The 20,886-nt window shown below is 38.6% G+C and overlaps 1 protein-coding gene across 1 annotated transcript in view; it reads right to left on the bottom strand.

Moving 5' to 3' along the window:
- The window catches only part of PTPRK (protein tyrosine phosphatase receptor type K), a 433,873-nt gene that overhangs the window by 75,657 nt on the left and 337,330 nt on the right, over window positions 1–20,886 (bottom strand). Inside the window, exons 12-13 of the mRNA XM_058172115.1 lie at window positions 14,187–14,460; window positions 11,248–11,284 (exon numbers count right to left, since the gene is read on the bottom strand). Of these exons, the coding sequence (XP_058028098.1) occupies window positions 11,248–11,284; window positions 14,187–14,460 (311 nt within the window). The remainder of the gene's footprint in view (window positions 1–11,247; window positions 11,285–14,186; window positions 14,461–20,886) is intronic.

Raw genomic sequence — 20,886 nt, 5'->3', positions numbered from 1 at the left:
GATCGCTGGCTCAGCTGGGATCATCAGAACCCTTTAAAACCCTTCAACATCTTCAGCTGAAGAGGTTGTAGAAAAAATGCTTTTAAAAGTAAAAAAAAAAGTTGACCATGCCCACCCAGTCATATTAACCACCTCCCCCCCCAGCCATGGCCACAGAACCGGTAGTAACAAATTTTACATTTCACCCCTGCTTCCACCTATTCCTTGAGCAGGAGCCATGAATCAAAAAAGACCCACAAATTGCCAATGTACTGTTTCTGAAAAAACGCAGTCAAGAATGAAATCCTTGATGATACAATCCTTCTCTCAGATCTAACCCAGATTGAGTCTGAACCTGTTTTTCCCTAGCTAAATACTGGGAGTTTCCAGGCATGTGAATGGCTTTCTACTGTATGTCCATTGATGCTTGGGACTAGATGCACTGGGGATCATAAGCATATTGATAATACCTCACCTTGAACTATCAGATGACTTCTCCTAGCAGCTTCAAATAGATGTTAAATAGGATGGGGAAAGCTCTAAGCCTCGGGCATTTCACAACAGAGCATTTGGAACTCTGTTCTCTTCCTTGCTGCAACCCCCAAATGAAACTGTGCACTTAGGAGTAAAAACACCACAAACTAGTGTCAGGCAGCTGAGAAAAATATTGTGGACAATCCGCTCAAGGATGAATGAGCTGCCACTATGGCAGGTAAAAACAAGCTCAAGCAGTTTTGTGGGAACAATGCTGTTCTGTCTCCGTCCTCACTCTGGAGTAACGAGCTGGCCTTCAGCCAGTGGATACACGGCTCTTATCAGTCCTGGCTGGGAAAACGCAGCTGCCTGCCAAAAAGTTCAAACAGATTAAGACTTCAGCTCACTTCGACACGGTTCAGCTAATTTGCTTCCTGTAGAACTGAAAGCAGTCCCAAAACTCTTTATATATCCTGTGGTGGGGCTCCTGCCCCACCCTTCCCTTTGATGATGCCACCTCTCTAATCTTCTGAAGCGCGGATCGGTCAAGGCTTGATTGGTATGGTTATCAGCTGCATCTGTAGGCGTAGCCTGAGGAAGGGAGGAATCAGGGGATGTTGGCATTACGTCCTCCGACTGGCCTGGTTCTGGCTCCTGGAGCCGGGCCAAAGAAATCGGTGCTCCTGAGGTAAGCCTTACTGGCCCTTCCCCCTCACTCTCAGAGTCACTTTCGGGCATGGGGCCAGGTTCGGAGGCTGGAGCCACAACAAATGCCTAGTTATATGGTGCATGTTGGAAGTGGACTCCTATCAAAGAAACCTAGAAAACATTGAAGTTTCCAAATAGGGCTCTCTACAGATCCATAAGTGTGAATCATGAGATCACGGCGAAAAGGTCACATTAATGAAGTCAGTAAAAGGTTGACTCTTCTATAGAACCAGACATAGCTACATTCAGCTAACACATCAGTCAACTCTAGTTCTGTTGTGTAATTGTTTGTAAAGGAACTATGAATGAAATTCATGTTTGCTCTGGTATTTAACTGGTTAAATATAATAGATAACATACTGGAAACAGATTTTGTTACTTATTTATTTTTGGCAAACAATTCCCACTATGAAGCTGAAAAACAAATCTGGTTTCAAGGAGATTCTGTTTGAATAAAAATAAATCCACGAAGAATGTATTACTGTTGGGAAATATACTAGAAGGCATGTCACAACACACATAAAAGTATGCATTAATATTTTATATCCTATGGGAAAACAGACACTAGTCTTCAAAGATGTTTAACTACACTGAAAAGAAGTTGAGAATTGTATACATCATGAACACATTTCTAATAGCATTCTTCATCAGAATTCTATAATACCCTTTCCCAATTGCTAGAGTTATCTAGATATCTAGTTAATTGGTGGATATGAAATACCATATGATTGAAAGCTAATCTCTCCTCATGTAGGTAGGTACTGTTTATAAGTCCTGATAATTTTACTTTCCTTTTTCTTTTTGAGGTTCATTGCCAAAAAAACATAGACAGTATCCCAGATATGTTCATATCAGGTGTATATTGACAGTTTTAGTTTAATCCCTCTATCCCTCCATCCCTCTATCCACCCATCTATCTATCTATCCCTCCATCCATCCATCCTACTAAAACTCATGTTACCATGACCTTTAATTGGGCAAAATGGTGCATAAAAGGCAACTATTAACTCTTTGTAAACTAAGGTAGCTCAGATGGGCTAGCTTGCAGATTGTGTCTAAAATCTGGGACCTATGACTCCTGAGGGAATGGAATTTGGGGAAGTTATGGCTGCTTCAGTGCTATTGGCTGCTGCTGTAGTCCAATGATCTTCATTTTCACCATTCTGTGTTTTCCAGTCAGTCCCCTCTCCCTCCCCAACAATTTATGTGCCTGCTACAAACAGAAGGGTGGGAGGAATAGGGAGGAATGAACTCTGTGTATCCTTACCAGTCTATGCTCTCTTGACCTGTACTACCACCCTGCACTTTCCCCAACCCATGCCTCTTCTGCATCTCTTATCCAATACACCTCTTGCCCACTTCCACAGTCTCTCCCTGATCTGCATTACCCCGCCATGTACCTTACCAGATGGGAATGGCACTTCTTGTGCACCCTGATGCACTTTCTGACCCATGACAACCACTGCATGTCTTCCCTGATCCATCACCTGATCTTCATTTTCAAAGTCCCATTACAATTTTCAGCCAGTTACACAATCCCTTGCTCCCTCCCCAGCTTACTTGCCTACTGGGAAGGGAAGGGTAGTGTTCCAATATCTCAGGGGTTGCCACAGTATGCATTAATATTGGTGAAATCAGGGGTGAAATCTAAAATTTTTGCCTACTGGTTCTGTGGGCATGGCTTAATTGGTGGGCGTGGCCAATAACAATATTGGTGGTCAGATGACTGGGTGGGCGTGGCCAATAACAATAAATAATAAAAATAATAAACAAAGTATACAAAACAATAAGAGGCACCAAAAACCAACTTTCACACTTTATACACACACAACATAACACAACACAACTGACTCACACACAATGTAAAAGCAGCTGCACTTCACCCAAAATGGCCCCTGCAACAGCAGGAACCTCACACAGCCACAAAAAGCTCAAAAACCAACTTTCACACTTCACACACACACACAACTGACTCACACACACACACACACACACACACACACACAAAATGCCACATACAGCTTTGTGAGATTTTGTGTGTTTGTGTAGTTAGAGTGAAACACTACAGAAACACACCAAATCTCAGAAAGCTTCACAAATATTTTATTTTATTATTTTATTTTATTTATATTTTTTAGATCGGGGTCTCCAACCTTAGTGACTTTAAGGTTTGTGGAAATCAACTCCCAGAGTTCCTCAGCCAGCAAAGCAAAGCTGGCTGAGGGACTCTGGAAGTTGAAGTCCATAAGGCTTAAAGTTACTAAGGTTGGAGACCTGTGTTTTAGATAAAAGCAGCTAAATTTAAAGCTTCCTTAACTTTAAATTGCTGTCTAAAAAAAACAACTCCTTAAAAAAAACCCAATTAACTATTTTTTAAAGCCCCCCCCCCTTTACTTACCAATTGCAGGCAGGCAGATTCAGTTGCTAGCTGATGCAACTGATTGCAAGGCTTAGCGAGCCCCGAAAGGAGCAGTAATTAGGTAAGTGGGGAGGGGGCTGTTGTAAGAGGCTGTTTAAAAAGTGATTTTAAAAGCCTGTGATGATGAGGAAACTCAGCTGGGATTGCCAGAGGAGCCTTTTAAAACCTTTTTTTTACAACCGGTTCAGCTGAAGAGGTTGTTAAAAAAAACAACTCCTTAAAAAAACCCCAATTAACTATTTTTTAAAGCCCCCCCCCTTTACTTACCAATTGCAGGCAGGCAGATTCAGTTGCTAGCTGATGCAACTGATTGCAAGGCTTAGCGAGCCCCGAAAAGAGCAGTAATTAGGTAAGTGGGGAGGGGGCTGTTGTAAGAGGCTGTTAAAAATGTGATTTTAAAAGCCTGTGGTGATGATGAGGAAACTCAGCTGGGATTGCCAGAGGAGCTTTTTAAAACCTTTTTTTTACAACCTCTTCGGCTGAAGAGGTTGTTAAAAAAAACCACAACTTTTAAAGGGTTCTGATGATCCCAGCTGAGCCACGCATCATCAAAGGCTTTTTTTTTTTACTTTTAAAAAAAGTTAAAACCAACCCTCTGATGATGGCGTGGCTCAGCAGGGGCAGGGGGCAGGGCCAGGGATTTTTGCTACCGGTTCTCTGAACCACCAACCACCATCGCTACCGGATCAGGTGAGCCGGTCCGAACCAGGAGCATTTCACCCCTGACCTGAAGACAGGATAAGAAGCTATGAATGGAAACTAATCAAGGAAAAGAAACAACCTAGGATTAAGGAGAAATTGCCTAACAGTGAGAACAATTAACCAGTGGAATGATTTGCCTTGAGAAGTTGTGAACACTCTAACATTAGAAGTTTTTAAAAAGAGATTGGACAACAATTTGTCAGAAATGGTATAGGGTTTCATGCCTGAGCAAGGGGTTGGACTAGAAGACCTTCAAGGTCCCTTCCACCTCTTATACTGATGATCATTCCTTTTCTCTATTTAGGTGAGAAAATATCTTTGAAACGATAACCCAATTGTCTGGTGATACTTAACAATTGCTTTTTTTCCGCAACAGGTGCACATGAGGCATTATAATGTCTGTTTTCAGTCCACTTGCTCTCTCATCATTAGCATTTTTGTGAAAAGAACTAGTGTTTTTGCACCAGAGTTATTTAAAGACTTTTACGTGGATACTAGCTTGCTTCACAAATGTGACTTCTTTCAGCTTGTCAGTAAGACATTAAGGAATTCATTTTTTCCTCAATGCTATTTGTCTAAGTGTCCCTTCCTGAAAATAACAAGCCTGGAGAAATTTTGGAGGCTTCATCCAAGATTTTGAAGGCCATGGGCAGATTTAGAATTATAGGCAGAGTCATAGCAGTTTACTCTTCCTTTGTGCAAATTTTGCACAAATTTTGTGCAAAAGCAGAATCACCAGATACCTGTACAATTAGCACAGCCCCACCCCCCAAGGCTGTGTGCTCTCCCCACTTCTCTTCTCTCTGTATACCAATGACTGCATCTCTAACGATCCATCTTTTAAACTACTGAAGTTTGCAGATGACACAACAGTGATCGGTCTTATTTGAGACAATGATGAATCCGCATACAGATGGGAAGTTGAACAACTAGCCTCAAGGTGTGACTGGAACAATCTGGAACTGAACACACTCAAAACCGTAGAAATGGTGGTAGACTTTAGGAGAAACCCTTCCATACTTCCACCTCTCACAATACTAGACAACACAATATCAACAGTAGAAACCTTCAAATTTCTAGGTTCTACCATATTGCAAGATCTAAAATGGACAGCTAATATTCAAAACATCATCAAAAAACCACAACAAAGAATGTTCTTTCTGCGCCAACTCAGAAAGCTCAAACTGCCCAAGGAGCTCCTGATCCAGTTCTACAGAGGAATTATTGAGTCTGTCATCTGCACCTCTATAACTGGCTGGTTTGGTTCTGCAACCCAACAAGACAGACACAGACTTCAGAGGATAATTATAACTTCAGAAAAAAAAATTGCTACAACCTGCCTTCTACTGAGGACCTGTATACTGCACGAATCAAAAAGGGGGCTGTAAAAATATTTATAGACCCCTCACCTCCTGGACATAAACTGTTTCAACTCCTACCCTCAAAACAATGCTACAGAGCACTGCACACCAGAACAACTAGACACAAGAACAGTTTTCCCCCGAACACCATCACTCTGCTAAACAAATAATTCCCTCAACACTGTTAAACTAGTTACTAAGTCTGCATTACTATTAATCTTCTCATTGTTCCTATCACCCTTCTCCTTCCACTTATGACTGTATGACTGTAACTTTGTTGCTTGTATCCTTACGATTTATATTGATATTGATTGTTTCCTGATTGCTTATTTGTACCCTTTGACTATCATTAAATGTTGCACCTTAGAATTCTTAATGAACGTATCTTTTCTTTTAGGTATTCTGAGACGGTATGCACCAAGACAAATTCCTTGTGTGTCCAATCACACTTGGCCAATAAAAAAATCTATTCTATTCTATTCTATTCTATTTGTGGGTGGTGGGTACTTTATTCTGTTTACCTTTATCTGGGAAAATTAAAAGAAGCTTTCTTTCATCTAACAGATATCTAGACTTCGTGATACTTTTGGTGGTTTTCTTTACATATTACATACAATGATTTCAGGTAACTCTTATCCCAGAGCTGTAATTGCACTCAACAATGAACTAAAGGGCCACCATCAGGGAGCTGTTGGACAGCATTATTTGGTCTGCTGTATGGATGCTTGGGTGGTTTAGGGGTGGGGAAATTTTGGTGGGTGGGGGTGTGTCTGGGGATTGTCATGTGTATTGGGCTTGGTCTCTGGTGTTATGTGAATTTTGTTGTATGGGTATACTGTGTATATACATACAATGACAATAAACATTATATATAAATTACACACACACACACACTAAAATGGAAAAATCTTAACTTCCTTATTTTAGATGTTAATAAAATCAATGCCAGTTGTTTCATTCAGTCAAAGCGAAGCTGAAATGTTTGAGTCATACTTAAAATGAACTAATAAAGCATTGGGAAGTTTATCTTAAAATACTTATCAAGTCTTCAACGGCACAAAAATAATTGCTCATGCAGAAATCCCTTTAGCTCTCTAGCATTAGAAGCCTAAAAAACCCCCAAACAACCCTGGATTTTGAAAGATATTTGTGATATGGAAGATCCATTATAATATTTTGTTTTCTTCCTCTTCACCTAGAAGTGAAAAAAACTTTGCTAATCCTGGTGCAGGCTTAGTTAATTCTCTCTAATTAACAGAAGTAGAAACAATTTAAAAATGAAGCATATGTATGAGTGTGAGTGTGTGTGCTCACATGCCTCTTTCTCTGTGTGTGTGTTGGAGGGAATTTAATTCTGCTCAAATACTCAGCAGACCTCAAGTTTGTTCTATAGGTGTTAAAGTTTGGCTGATGGGAAGTCTTGTTAAATTAGAGAAGGGAAAAAGATGCTTGCAGAGTTAGGGATAGTTGCCAAGTAGTTTGCAAAGGGATTTTAGGTCCTTGCATTTTATTGCTTGGGATTATGTTTATCACAATAATTTGATTTTGTATTTTCCACTCTGGGCAATGCTTGAAGCCTCTAAAGGTATTAAGCAATTTAAAATTTACTGTCAGATATTCACACAAAGGAATCTTGAATAATCAAAAGTAGCAAAGAATCAACAGTAGCTACTTGCTCCTATATCACCACTATTAGAAAAAAAAATGCATGCCTTAGTGAATTGCAACATACTGCAGCATCAACTAATTCAGGAACCAGACCAGAGCTTTGACAATGAAGGAAAGGTTTGGTGGCTCTGTAGGATAATTGTTACTTATATCAATCTGTCCAACAACAACCTGTACTTCTGAATTTTAGCATCTTATACCAATGTGCACAATGTCTTTTCTTTTTTATTGGCTATAATAACAGAATCTTACAAGTCCTCCTCCTCTTTCTTATAATTAAAAAAGTAAATTAGGGAGGGATCTGTTTGAGTCACTTCCAAATATTATCTGGCTCTTCTAAACTTAAAAAACAAAACAAGAAACCAACTCCTGTTGCCTGGGCAACAGCTTCTGCATATGTTTATCAGGGTCATCTGAAAAGGCCAAGGAACCAGAGACCTTATTGCTGATGCACACTGAATAACAGAAAATTGAAAACACTAAAAGAAACATGTAAGTACTTCATTGATTATAGAAAGGCCCTCGATTGTATCAGCTATGTCAAGCTGTGGAATGTCCTTAAGAAAAAAAAAACCAGGTATGTTATAGAACAGTGATGGCAAACCTTCTAGAGACCAAATGCCCAAACTGCAACCCAAAACCCACTTATTTATCGCAAAGTGCCAACACGGCAATTTAACCTGAATAATGAGGTTTTACTACTTAAATAATAATAAACATGGCAGAGTTCAGTTAAATGTTCTAAGAAAAAAGTGATAAATGCACTTCTATGCCCCTTCATTTTTTTCCATGCTTTTGAAATATTACGTTTAGCAACAATAAAAAAGAAATTTCCCTCCCTCTTTCCCCCCCTCTCTCTTTCTCCGTCTCTCTCTTTCTCTCCCTCTCTTCCCCTCCCTCCCTCTCCCCCCTGCGGGAGAGACACAATGGAGCTGGGCTCTCTGAGTGCCACCTCTGGCACATGTGCCATAGGTTCACCACCACTGTTACAGAATCTTATTGTCGTTATGCAAAGTCTACACGCACAGAGGAAGTCACAATCCAAGTGAAATGTAGCAAAACAGACCGACTCAATGTCCGCAGAGGAGTGAGACAAGACTGTATATTCTTTCGTTATTTGTTCAAGCAATATGCTGGATATATAGGCTAGAGCAGGGATCTCCAACCTTGGCAACTTTAAGACTTGTGGACTTCAACTCCCAGAATTCCTCGGCCAGCTTTGCTGGCTAAGGAATTCTGGGAGTTGAAGTCCACAAGTCTTAAAGTTGCCAAGTTTGGAGGCTCCTGGGCTAGAAGCCAAGAAATGTCAGCTGGTGGGGACAAGGAGATGCGCTGTTCTGCCAAAGTTCTTGCCCTCTGGATTATTTCATTTTACGCTTTTATGACGATGTATGCCATCTGGAATCATTTGCTGAGATGGGTGGCTATAGAAAGTAAATAAATAAAGTAAAATAAATAAAAGTATTGGGGGAATAATTTGGCTTGGAAGTAGATGACTATGGTTTTTTAATTGGAGAAAAGTGACCTTCAGTTGATAACAGTGTCATCACTAGGGCTGAAGACACTACTCTGATAACTGAAAATGGTGATGATATACAAGTTATGGTAATGAGAATACTGAAAAAAATGGGAAATTAAATATAAAGAAGACATAAATAATGTCAACCTATACAGCAACCATCCTTAGAATCAACAATGAAGATAGTTGTAGATAGCTTCTGCTTTATAGGATTAACCACAAACAACAAAGGAATCAGCAATCCAGTTATATGCCACAGCAGCCACAAAAACCTTGGAAAAGGACCTGTACCTACAACAATTATAATCATAATATTTAATATAATAATATAAACATAATTATGCTATCAATAGTTTCAGAATATGGAGCTGAAAGTTGAGCATTAAGAAGCAGGATGGAAAAACTATTGATGCTTTTAAATGTTGATGGTGGAGAAGATTGCGAATACGATGGATAGCCAAGAAAGCAAACAAATAGATATTGTAGAAATCAATCCAGATTTCTCACTCCAGGCACAAATGATCAAGCTCAAATTGCCATATTTTAGACACATGATATGAAGACCTAATGTGCAATGTGGAAAAAGTGAAAGGAAATAAATTGGGTGGACTCAATTATAGCAGTAATTATGAGTACAGCATTAGAAAAATCGCAAAGGCCAAGTTGGCAACAGATGATCCTAGAGAGTGTCTGTCTATGTGGTTCCTTACCACCCACACAATTATGGCACGTCACATAATCAAATCATTCATTAGTCTGTTTGAATTTAATTTGATTTAATAGCATTAGGGCTATATTTGCATCAGTGGTGAAATCCAATTTTTTTTTACTACCGGTTCTGTGGGTGTGGCTTGGTGGGCACGGCATGGCTTGATGGGCGTGGCTTGGTGGGCATGCCAAAGTGAAAAATACTGCAAAATCTCCATTCCCACTCCACTCTGGGGCCAGCCAGAGGTGGTATTTGCTAGATCTTCAAACTACTTGAAATTTCCACTACTGGTTCTCTGAACTGCTCAAAATTTCCGCTACTGGTTCTCCAGAACCTGTCAGAACCTGCTGGATTTCACCCCTGATTTGCATCCTAAATTATCCCATGGTAAGTAAATAATGTAGAAGCACTGCTCCAACTGGCTTTCCTGAGTAATGCAGTTATAAAACCTATCTGTACTTCAATAAGCATGTCATAGGACTGCTACGTCCAGATTAACCTAAAGCATACCACAAAATCCTAGTATGTTTAATGCAATCCAAAATAAGAGATGTATAAAACACTTGCCTTGGAACAAAACATGGATGAGTTTAATTATTGTATTGTGTAAAGGAGTAGATCAGTTACAACAACCAGGCATAAACACACACACACACAGGGAAAAAAACCTTGGGAGTAGGTTCAGTCCAGCAGGCCTGAAAAAATGTAACACTCTGAAAAGAAGTGCTTCACATATGCATGCACACATTTCAAACATACAGCTCTATTCTGTAGCAAGGATGGTAAAAACATGGTAAGATACAATCAGAGTAAAATACAAGGTTTAAAAATTACACTGTAATCTAGTAGCCAGTCATGTATTTGTCATCTTTATGGGAAGAAAAAAAATCTAGTGGCATTTATTATGAATCTCCACAATGTTTAGCCCTTAATTTTCTAGATTTAAGAAAGCAATACATTATCATTCCCAACACCATCCTTAGGTTTTTAAGAACACAACTAACACTGAGAGAGAAATGATTATAACATTAGGCAAGAATTCATTCTAGAATTGTATCACGATTAGAGTTCTGCAACTTTACAAATTGGTACTATTTTTTACTTTACAAATTCTTTTTATCTTTTCCAGTTTTCTGGCTTGTCACTAGAACTTGAACTTACTAATCCCTGAGTGAGTGAAATAAGTTTTTCTTTAAAAATAAAATAAAATAAAAGAAGTTGAAGAAGTACATCTACATGCATACAACCCTTCTGTGAACTCTTTTCACAAAAAAGACAAAGCTCCCTCCATTGACATCAAAAGAAAACCAGAAACTTCCTCCTCTAATCTACCGTTTATAATACGTTTCTTGTTCAAAAGCAAAGTACTTGCTAGAATTAAGCTTCTTCCTAATAAAACTTAATAATCCAGGCTCTGAGCAACTTGTTCTTTGGAATAACTATTGCCAGTTGTGGTTGGCAGAAGAGCAATCTCATGTCTTTTGAATAATGCTGCTGTTGTATTTTCACCTACAAGCAAAACTTTTTACTGAGCCAGCATTAAAGTAACTCATCTCCTAGGAAGATTACCCCTGTCTGCATGGTACAACATCAAGCAGAGCCCAAGCATTTTACAGGACTTAGAATTTAAACTCTCAGCAAAAAAAATATAAAAAAATAAAATCAAAATATCTATGCCTTTTTATTCATGGGAGATAAAATCTCTTACCTTTAGTAGCAATTCGAACACACTGAGTTTTGGTCTCCTGTTTAAATAAATAAATAAATACATTTAGTCCAAATTTATTTGTATCATCAGTATATCATCTTGGCAAATTCTAAAACAGTAATAGTTTAATGCATGGTATTGTGTACAAATTATAGAATGAGGAAGACGTGAGTAAACCTAAATGCAAAGGCGAAATGAGATTGCACTAAAACTGTATTTATATTTTTTTCAAGTATTACTGGATCATCCAAGTTTGCTTGCATATTCAGGGAATGGATTTTAGGTAAGCAAAAGCACATCTAGCTAATCTCTCTATATTGATTCTAAGTGAGTATATAATCTTAGCAGCAAGAAAATCTCACACTCTTCTTAACTGCTAAAGGATGGAAGATGGGTAGGAGAAGGTCAACTTTTTAAGTTAACCCAACTCTTAGTTGGTTTTTTGTTTTTGTCCCTTTGAGTCAAGGTTGAATCCTGGTAGTTACTTGTGACACAACTAATTTGGTGCAAAATATAAAACTAAATGCTCTCTCCAATTTTACATTCCCATCAAATGTGGAAGAAAGTTCCTTATATTCATACTTCCATCTCTACTTACAAATCTCTAATCCAAGTTTAAAATTACAAAAATAAAGGGCCACATAACATCTAGAAAGGAATTTGTAAAATAGTTTTTTCCCCCTTAAAGCCTAAGTTCAGAGATAAAGAAAATGTTTTGTATTCAGAGGATTCTAAGCTTAATTCCTGCCACCTCAATTGAAGGGAGTAAATCATACCCAGAGGTAGCTGCCGCTGGTTCGGATGAACTGGTAGTTCTGACCAGTGGCTGGGCCCACCCACTCACCTGGGCACTATCCCTTCCTATATAATCATCATTTTTTTCGATGTTGCGCATGTGCGCAGAAGGCGCACACACTCACATTTTCGGTTCTGCACAAACCAGTTGTTACAGTATGTGATGCCCACCTCTGATCGTACCATACGTGGAAACCAGTTTCACAAGTCTATTAAACCAAACCATGGTTTCCTTATTTTGGCTTAGCATGCTATGGGAACCCAACCAACTGTATTTTATTCGAAGAACCACGGCTATACATTCCATTGGTTAGCATGAATATGAACCCAGTCTATATATTATTAGGCATTTTTCCACACACATGTATGTTTCTACATTGACACCAATATGGTCTCCAAAATTATATATTAAGTCTTCTGTTTTTCATCTGCTGATCTTCCTCTCAGTTGAATTTACCAATTAATTTGATCCTGTCGCTTGCTCTCTATGTGAGAATACATCACAAATTTTATGGTCATTAATTTAAGCACAGGCTAACTTCAGGAAAATCCTCCAGCTTCAACAAGCCATTGTAGGTTGGTTTTCAAAATGATGCCATTTTCCTATCTTGCCACAATATTCAGCTAATTTTTATAATTACAACATTAGGCAAGAATTCATTTTAGGGGTTTAATGGTAAAACCACTGAAGCTGAAACATCTATATTATTAATTGCAGCCAAAATGCAAATGGCAGGGTAGGAAAATCAGTCTTTCTAAAGCAGATTAATTATTCCGAAGACAACCAATTTAATAGCAAATCCTCCATTACTTCCCTCATTTTTCCCCAACCATCTGCTACTGGGACATCATAAGAAGGCGACCAAGGTTTTATACAAGGCCTAAATATCTCAGCTACTATCCCAAATGCTGTTTCTCCCTTTTCCTGTCTCATATTTTGGTTTATAAGAGAAAATGATTCAATGACATCAGCATGGGGGTTATCAAGTCATGTGGCTTTTCACACCTACAACTGCCAGCAGTACTGAACTTCCTGTTGCTTTGTTCTCTATTGATATACATACTGAAATAGAAGCACTACTCAGTGGCACCAAAATTTCAAACCGTGAAGAAATTGTAGTAGGAACCTCTGGTCATACCTTCAACACCTGCACAGCAGTCAAGTAATTTCCAACTTGTACATTGAGTTTTTGTACAAACAAGGAGTAGACCTAGATCATATTTCAAATAAATGGCTTTTAAAATATATATTCTTTTTTATCTGAAGTATGGGATGAAGGCTATGAAAACTTGGTAATTTTGTACAAGCAACCTAGGTTTTCTTTTTCCAAAACCAATTTAATATTTTGAACTGTGAAAGAGAGATGAAGAGGATTATTTGTTTTGGGGGGAAAAAAACATAATATGGCTAAACTGATTTTACTGAAACCACTACTCTAAATATTTTGGAACAGAATATTTTCCATTAAAAATGTTGTATGTGGAATTTGTGGATTATAGAAACTTTTTGTTTTAGAAAAAAAAGCCAGATTAAGGACTAAGACTTGAGAACAAAAAATTCACACTAATTAAAATTAGAATTATATAGAATGAGACATCATGCTTCTGCTGACAGGTTTAAGATAAGGCAAAGGAGATTGTCAATTTAAATTATTCCCCTCCTCCCTTGGAGGGAGATACACACGATATTATTTCAGGTACATGAATATCTTAGACTATATCAAAATATGAAACCAAATGTTGAAATCTGGACTTTTTTTCCTTTTTAAAAAAAATATTTTATAGATCTTTGGTCATACTGAAGCTTTTCTTATATTGTTACTAGTACTCATGAATTACATTTCCAAGGAAAGTGGCATAAATTTTTTAACCCATAACAAATATTCTTGTTATTCAACAATAACTTTTGATGTCAAGTTGTTTACCACACATGGCAGGTAAGAAACAAGAAAAAGAGTCAAAATTCCCATGCTGTTGTTGAGACCTCTCTCTTGATCTTACAGTACAGGAAAAACAAATTATTTACAGTCAGACTGTAGTTGGGATTGATCAAAATTGAATGAATGAATGTTTGGATGAATCAATGAACAAACAAACAAACAAACAAACAAACAAACAAACAAGAAAAACCTGTATGCTCTTACCTTTTCAACACTGCTCATGGCTTGAAAATAGATATTATACCCTTTCCGAGGCACCAAAGGTGGGTTCCAGAAGCCTTGATAAGTTCTATTGTCACCAACTGTGAAAGCTGCTGCTTCTGGAAGATTGCCAGGAGGCAATTCTGCAGCAAAATAATAGGGCGAGCCATTGCTCAGGGCATTTTGATATGTGACAGGAATCTGGTAGCAATCCATTGCACCGGTTTCTCGTTTGGTCCGATGAGGATGCAGCTCTTCAACAACAATCTGATAGGCGCTGTTCAAGATCAAGAGAGGAAGAATGCTAGAATGAGCGAGTACATGACTTTATAGTCATTGTGCAGCATGTTTGGTTTAAAAAGCTATAGCAAAGAGATGGCAAGATTGGAAATGAACCCTCTGATAAACAGAACACCCTATGATTTGGCCATGCTGGTTGAGGCATATCAACATGTGGACTTTGCATCAGTTCAGAAGCGATCTGTATTCATGCAATTCCATGGTCAGTGGATGGTAAATACTGAAGCAAAAGGTGTGTGTGTGAATAAAGTCCATACAATTATTGTGCTCCCAAGAACCTTTCATAATTACTCTGCTATTATGTTTGGTAACAAACCTCTATGAAGACCAACCTACAACTTAGAAGAACAAGCAAAAAAAAAAAAAGTTCTCTAGGCCAAGTTGTGCAAATGACTCTCAACAACAATAGCTAGAAAACATATCTAAACGTAGAATTATTAACTGACTTGGTCAATGGCATAGAATAGAGTTCTCCAACCTTTTTGACTTTGCGGCCTGGCAGGAAGGGGGGGGAGTGGATGGTTCCACATGAGCGCTGGGGAAGTGCATGCACATACGCAGCTCCATCTGCACAAATGGCATGTATTCCCGCTACTCACGCAAATGGAGTGCACACACGTTTGCCAGCTGCGTGTGCAAACACACTCACTCACCACTTCCACAACCCAGTTCTGAACAGCTCTAGGCCCGGTAGTGGGCCATGACTTGGGGGTCGGGACCCCTGGCATAGAACATGGAAGAGATCTATTTTTATTTCAAAATCAACCATAAGTCAAAAGAATCACAGTGGAGATTCATGGCCATTAGACAATGGTGGAATTCAATTTCTTTTACTCTCAGTTCTGTGGGTGTGGCTTGGTGGGCATGCCAGGGGAAGGATACTATAAAATCTCCATTCCCTCCCCACTCCTGGGAGAAGGATATTGCAAAATCTTCATTCCCACCCCACTCTGGTGCCAGCCAGAGGTGGTATTTGCCAGTTCTCCGAACTACTCAAAATTTCCACTAACAGTTTTCCAGAACCTGTCAGAACCTGCTGAATAGCACCCCTGACATTAGATTCCTGGAACGATAAGACATAATAACAGAATAGAATTGGAGTAAAACCAGTATTTTCTTTATAATTCTGCAAAGTTACAGCAGTCTGTTGTCCCAGTGGTGGGAATTCTGGCCTCTCTACATTTCTCAGCTCTCTCCATCCATCACAATCTCCTCAACCAAAAGCCTCAGTAACTTGTGCCTAGCACCTGACTTCAATTTTACAAGAGACTTTTTAATGCAGGAAGAATAGCAATTTTAAACCCAGAAAACTATCCTTCACGTTAACCACCCAGATTTCTGCCTAAATAAACACATTATCATATGAATAAAATGATATAAAAACAGGGGAGTGAGGTGGATACACTAGCAATTTATTTTATTTCCTGTTTGTGTGGAGTGGGAGCAAGAGTTAGGATTGTTTTTGTTTCTTCAGGACTGGCACAAGCTATAATGATGGTTCATGGACTGCATGATGATGATTATTTTTTTTACATTCTTCTGTTGCTAGCAGGAGGGTAGGTACCACCTGGCTTGCAGTTATTCCTGCCTATTCTCAGCATTTCAAGGTCAGCAAAACTGAAGGCGGCTGCAGGTCAGTTTCAAACTGCTACAGAAGGACTGGAGAATGGAAATATCTTGAGAATACCCAGAGTTAAAAGCTCAACATATCTGGTGAGCACAGGATTGGGCTTCAAGGAAACCCTTTCAACTTTAAAGGCTTCGGCATTTGAGCAGTCCAAGACTAGATTTCATATTACACAGAGTAATTTGTAATAGATTAAGCATTCCGCTTGATAATTTGCAGCATTTAAAGTTAGCGTTTGAAATGATAATACGGAAAGCTCAGTTTCAAGGCTCAACAGGGCAGCTCTAAGCCATGCCTGAAGCACCAAATTGCACTTGTCATGTTATTCCAAGACAAAGCATGCTGACAGGCATCTCTACCTTTTGACCTTGATATGACATCTTGACTCACAACTATGCAGATCTAAAATATAAACGACATCTTGTAATACAAGCACAGATGGAGAGAAATCTGTCCACTCTCTCCAAATAGTCGGCTCCTTTCCCTATAGTTGCTACTGACAAATTGTTGAAGCAGATGGCATTCAGCCTATTTAATATTGCAATTAAAAAAATACACCAATATTTATTTTATTTATTTATTTATTTATGCTATTGGTAAACTTGCCAATAGCTTCCTCTCAAAGACAGCGCTTGCTTATTTCTAAGAAAATGTTCATGCAGAAGAAAGAGGCAAAGCAAATGAAATGGTACAACCAGCTGAAATGCAGCGTTCTGATCTTTTGACGGACAGTGCCTTCATTCACAAAGGTTTACGTAAAACTCTTCATTTTAAAATCAGAATAATACTGTAAATTATTTCAGGATATTTCTCCCAGCCATCTGACAAAATGAAATATGATAAACTAAAAAGTAGTCACTTCAAAAAGTAGGATATTTAACCCAGGATATACATACGTATGTATGTATGACTGTAACTTTGTTGCTGGCAATCCTTATGATTTATATTGATATATTGACCATCATTTGTGTTGTAAATGTTGTACCTTGATGAACGTATCTTTTCTTTTATGTACACTGAGAGCATATGCACCAAGACAAATTCCTTGTGTGTCCAATCACACTTGGCCAATAAAAATTCTATTCTATTCTATTCTATTCTATTCTATTCTATTCTATTCTATTCTATTCTATTCTATATACTATCAGAAGGACCAATAATCTGAACTGGTTCAGATACATAACCAGATGTTTTATATCAGGGTTGTCAAACTTACGCCCCATGGTCCGGATGCGACTTGTGATGGCCACGCCCATGAATGGTTTGGCGAAGGGGAAAAAATGTCACAATACATCACGTGAGACCAACGTGACAACATGAGTTTTACATACCTGTTCTATACCCTATTCTCCCAAATCATGTGCTTGCTGCAAATATAAGACTATTCATTGGTAGAAGAAAAGGCCTTCTCTGGTGGAACGGGAAACTCTTCTGCCCCACATTTATTATCTTTGGTCACTTCAACCATATCAAGACCCATGGTGGTTCAGTGGTTAGAATGCAGTACTGCAGGCTACTTCTGCTGACTACTGGCTGCCAACAGTCTGACAGTTCGATTCTCACCAGCTGAAGGTTGACCCAGCCTTCCATCTTTCCAAGGTCAGTAAAATGAGGACCCAGATTGTTGGGGCCAATATACTGACTCTGTAAATAACTGTGTAAAGCACTGTGAAGCAGTTTACAAGTCTAAGTGCTATTCCTATTGCTATTCTGACACACCAAACTGACCTCAACACCAACAGCTTCATCTAAACTTACATGCAATAGATAGGAACATGTAAGCAGGCAAGGGAGACAAACTGGGATTTGTTCAAATTGGACAAAAGGGAAGCCACTCAACCAGGCAAAGAAAAAGCAGATGGTTTACAACCCAAGCCTTGAAGGGAGAATGAAGAGTACTCTGCGGGGCTTTCTCATATTCCATGAATGGTAAAACGAAAGCTGAGATGTTCAAGAGACAAGCAAAATGTGAGTCAAGGCAACAGTGAATCAGGAGTGATTTTAGGAATTGTTTGGATACCAAAGCTCAACTAGAACTCCCTCTCAGGACTTCAGTGAGAGATAAATAAAAAAAATAAAACTCATTTTATTTCAATGAGTGTCACTACTTAATTGCTTTAACATCCTTGAGATTTTAACATTCTTGCTTATTTGGCTATAACTTCAGGTTCTCTGAACAGGAGCAGCAATTTGTATTCCCTCTTTATGGATTTGGAATCTCTTTAGCTCTTGAGTGCATCCAAACTGGAGCAACTCAAGAAACTTTCACAGTCTTATTTCTCCTCTGAACTATTTTCCGGGAGATTATTTTAATGCACTGCTTGTAATTTCAACAGTGCTATAGGAATAATTTCTCCAGTAGTCATTGTTCTCACAAGAGGCTGTTTAAAGTGGAGAGGATAGTTGTACATTTTCTTTTCTTATTTTTTAATAAAACTCAATTTACAAATAAATTGTAAATTACATTGTTTTAGCTCTTACAGGAGAGGGGGTGGTTTTCTCCAGTACGCTCAAGGTTACACTACAGTTACAAGAGGGAACATAATAGATTTTTAATTTATTTTCATTATTCATGTATTCCTTCATTTGTCAGAAGAGGCTGTGGATTTGTTTATGTTCTACCCTCTGATGTTAAAGGGGCGGGGGGGCGGGGTTGGTATTCCCTACAGAGATAGGTTGTGGCAGCAAAAATACTACAAAACCACTGTGCCAAGGCCAAAATGAGTAAAGCTCAAAAAATTTCTGGGAAACATGGTAGAAACTCCTTATTTTTCATCCTATGAGTCCCTCTCTGGCTGTTACAATCAGAAAGTCAGCCAAACTATATTTTTCTTCTTCCCTTCATTAACTACAGTTCAACTATCCAGACCTTGTTTTTAATCAAAATTTCAAGCTGGTTTCCAAATTTTGTAAGTGTTATAAGTCCTATGTTCTCACAGGACTGTTCTGGGCTCGCTCAGCCACAGTTGTGTCAGATGCCATGAGAAGAAACAAGCCAACTTGGTTTTCTTTCCGATAACAACTTCATTTATTGGGTCTGCTACAAACCAGGTCTCAGTAAAAGTCGAGTTCTCTCTCAATAAAGTCAGTGCTGAGAACTCTCAGTCCCTTTTTAAACATCCCGTGCTGCTCATGCTCCGCCCATGGCTGAACTGCTCCGTTGATTGGACGCCCGACCGCTCTCTCCTTCCTAGTCTGACAGCCTCAGCTGCCACATCATCTGCTAAATCCGAGAAATAAAGCAGTTCTTCCTAACGCCCAGCCCTCATCTCCCTCTATCCTGGCCACCAGTGTGCTGATTCCTTTCCCATGCTTGCCAAATGCAGATCCCTGCAGCCCTCAAACAAGTCCTTGATATGTCAGTCCTTTGGATCTTTGATCTGCTCCCATGATCCATATCCCTGAAGCGTCATGTGTTGAGTTGGAGCTGGGTTCAACAACTGTCTCCAAAACGTTGTGTTTCTGATTGATGGGGATACAGTCCTTCACAAAGCCTTGTTCAAGGTAACCTGGGATCATGAGATGGCTATTTTAATTGATTTTTACCTTGGCTGCTGTTAATGCATTTTATGTTGTTGTTTTATTCTGAATAGCCATTAGCCTCTCAGAGTCACCACAGAAATGGGCAGCCATCTAAACTGCCTAAATAAATAAATATTTGGTGGCAGGGCTTCTGAGGAAGAATTTAAAAAAAACAACACAAATACACACACAGTTAGTAGAGTCTATCTGAGCTAGAAAATCAAACGACATTCTTCAATCTGCATAACTACAATGCAATTCATAAAATAATTGTACCCGTAACTCACTGGACACTGGATAACTGAGTTTTGATACATTTGTGAAAAAATCCACCAATGAAAAGATGAATGGTAGGGTGCAACTGAATGAAAACTGAATAGATAACAACTGTTAAATATGAATCCCTGGAATCCCTATAAAAATTAGCAGGTCATAATTTGGATGATATGATATCTGCAATATGAAAATAATAAAACTATAGTAGAGTATCCATTTTCTCAGTTACATTCCTATCTACAGTATCCGACTATTAATAGCAAATTACCTCACAGGCTCAGGCCATGCTATGTCTCAAAAGAATGTCAAGTAATCAATTAAAATGCTCTTAATCGAGATTGGATGTGATTATAGTTATAACTATGACCTTTCAGGGTTAATGAGCCAGAAGCAAATCTACACCACTTCAAGATTAAATTCATATATTGTTTATTTTGTTTGGGTAAAATTGACTCAAGTAGCAAAAAGCAAGTTGAGTGTTGACGCAGAACCGAAAAGCAGCCTGGGCAAAGGGTAATAAACAAAGTGGAAAAGTTTATGCTATGAATATGATCAGATGCCTTTCAATGAAAAGATGTAAAACTGCCTGCACTTTGAGAATCTAGAATCTAAGTTTCAAAGATTCACCTAAACAGCTGGACTACTCCGTTGGGAACAGACGCAACTAATTTTAAAACTTTACAGACACAGCTGCTCTTATTTTTCTGAGCAGCCAATGCAACCCAACCAACAGGTTTTGCTCTCCGAAGTACCAAGTGATCAGTAAACTTGTCAATGTCAATTTCCATCCTGTTTAGAATAATTATAATTCTCGCCATGTATACATATACATCTGAACTAAACTTTGTTGTTTCTCTGTGTCACATAATAATATATGTGGGTATATGCATATATTTATTTATTTATTTTGTCATGTTTATGTGGTGTATATTTGAGCTATATGCAAAGAAATTTCATTTTAATGTATGCCGATTAATG

Source organism: Ahaetulla prasina, chromosome 1, assembly GCF_028640845.1.
Source record: "Ahaetulla prasina isolate Xishuangbanna chromosome 1, ASM2864084v1, whole genome shotgun sequence".
In the NCBI taxonomy this organism is placed as follows: domain Eukaryota; kingdom Metazoa; phylum Chordata; class Lepidosauria; order Squamata; family Colubridae; genus Ahaetulla; species Ahaetulla prasina.
This window is presented reverse-complemented; position numbering and strand designations above follow the sequence as displayed.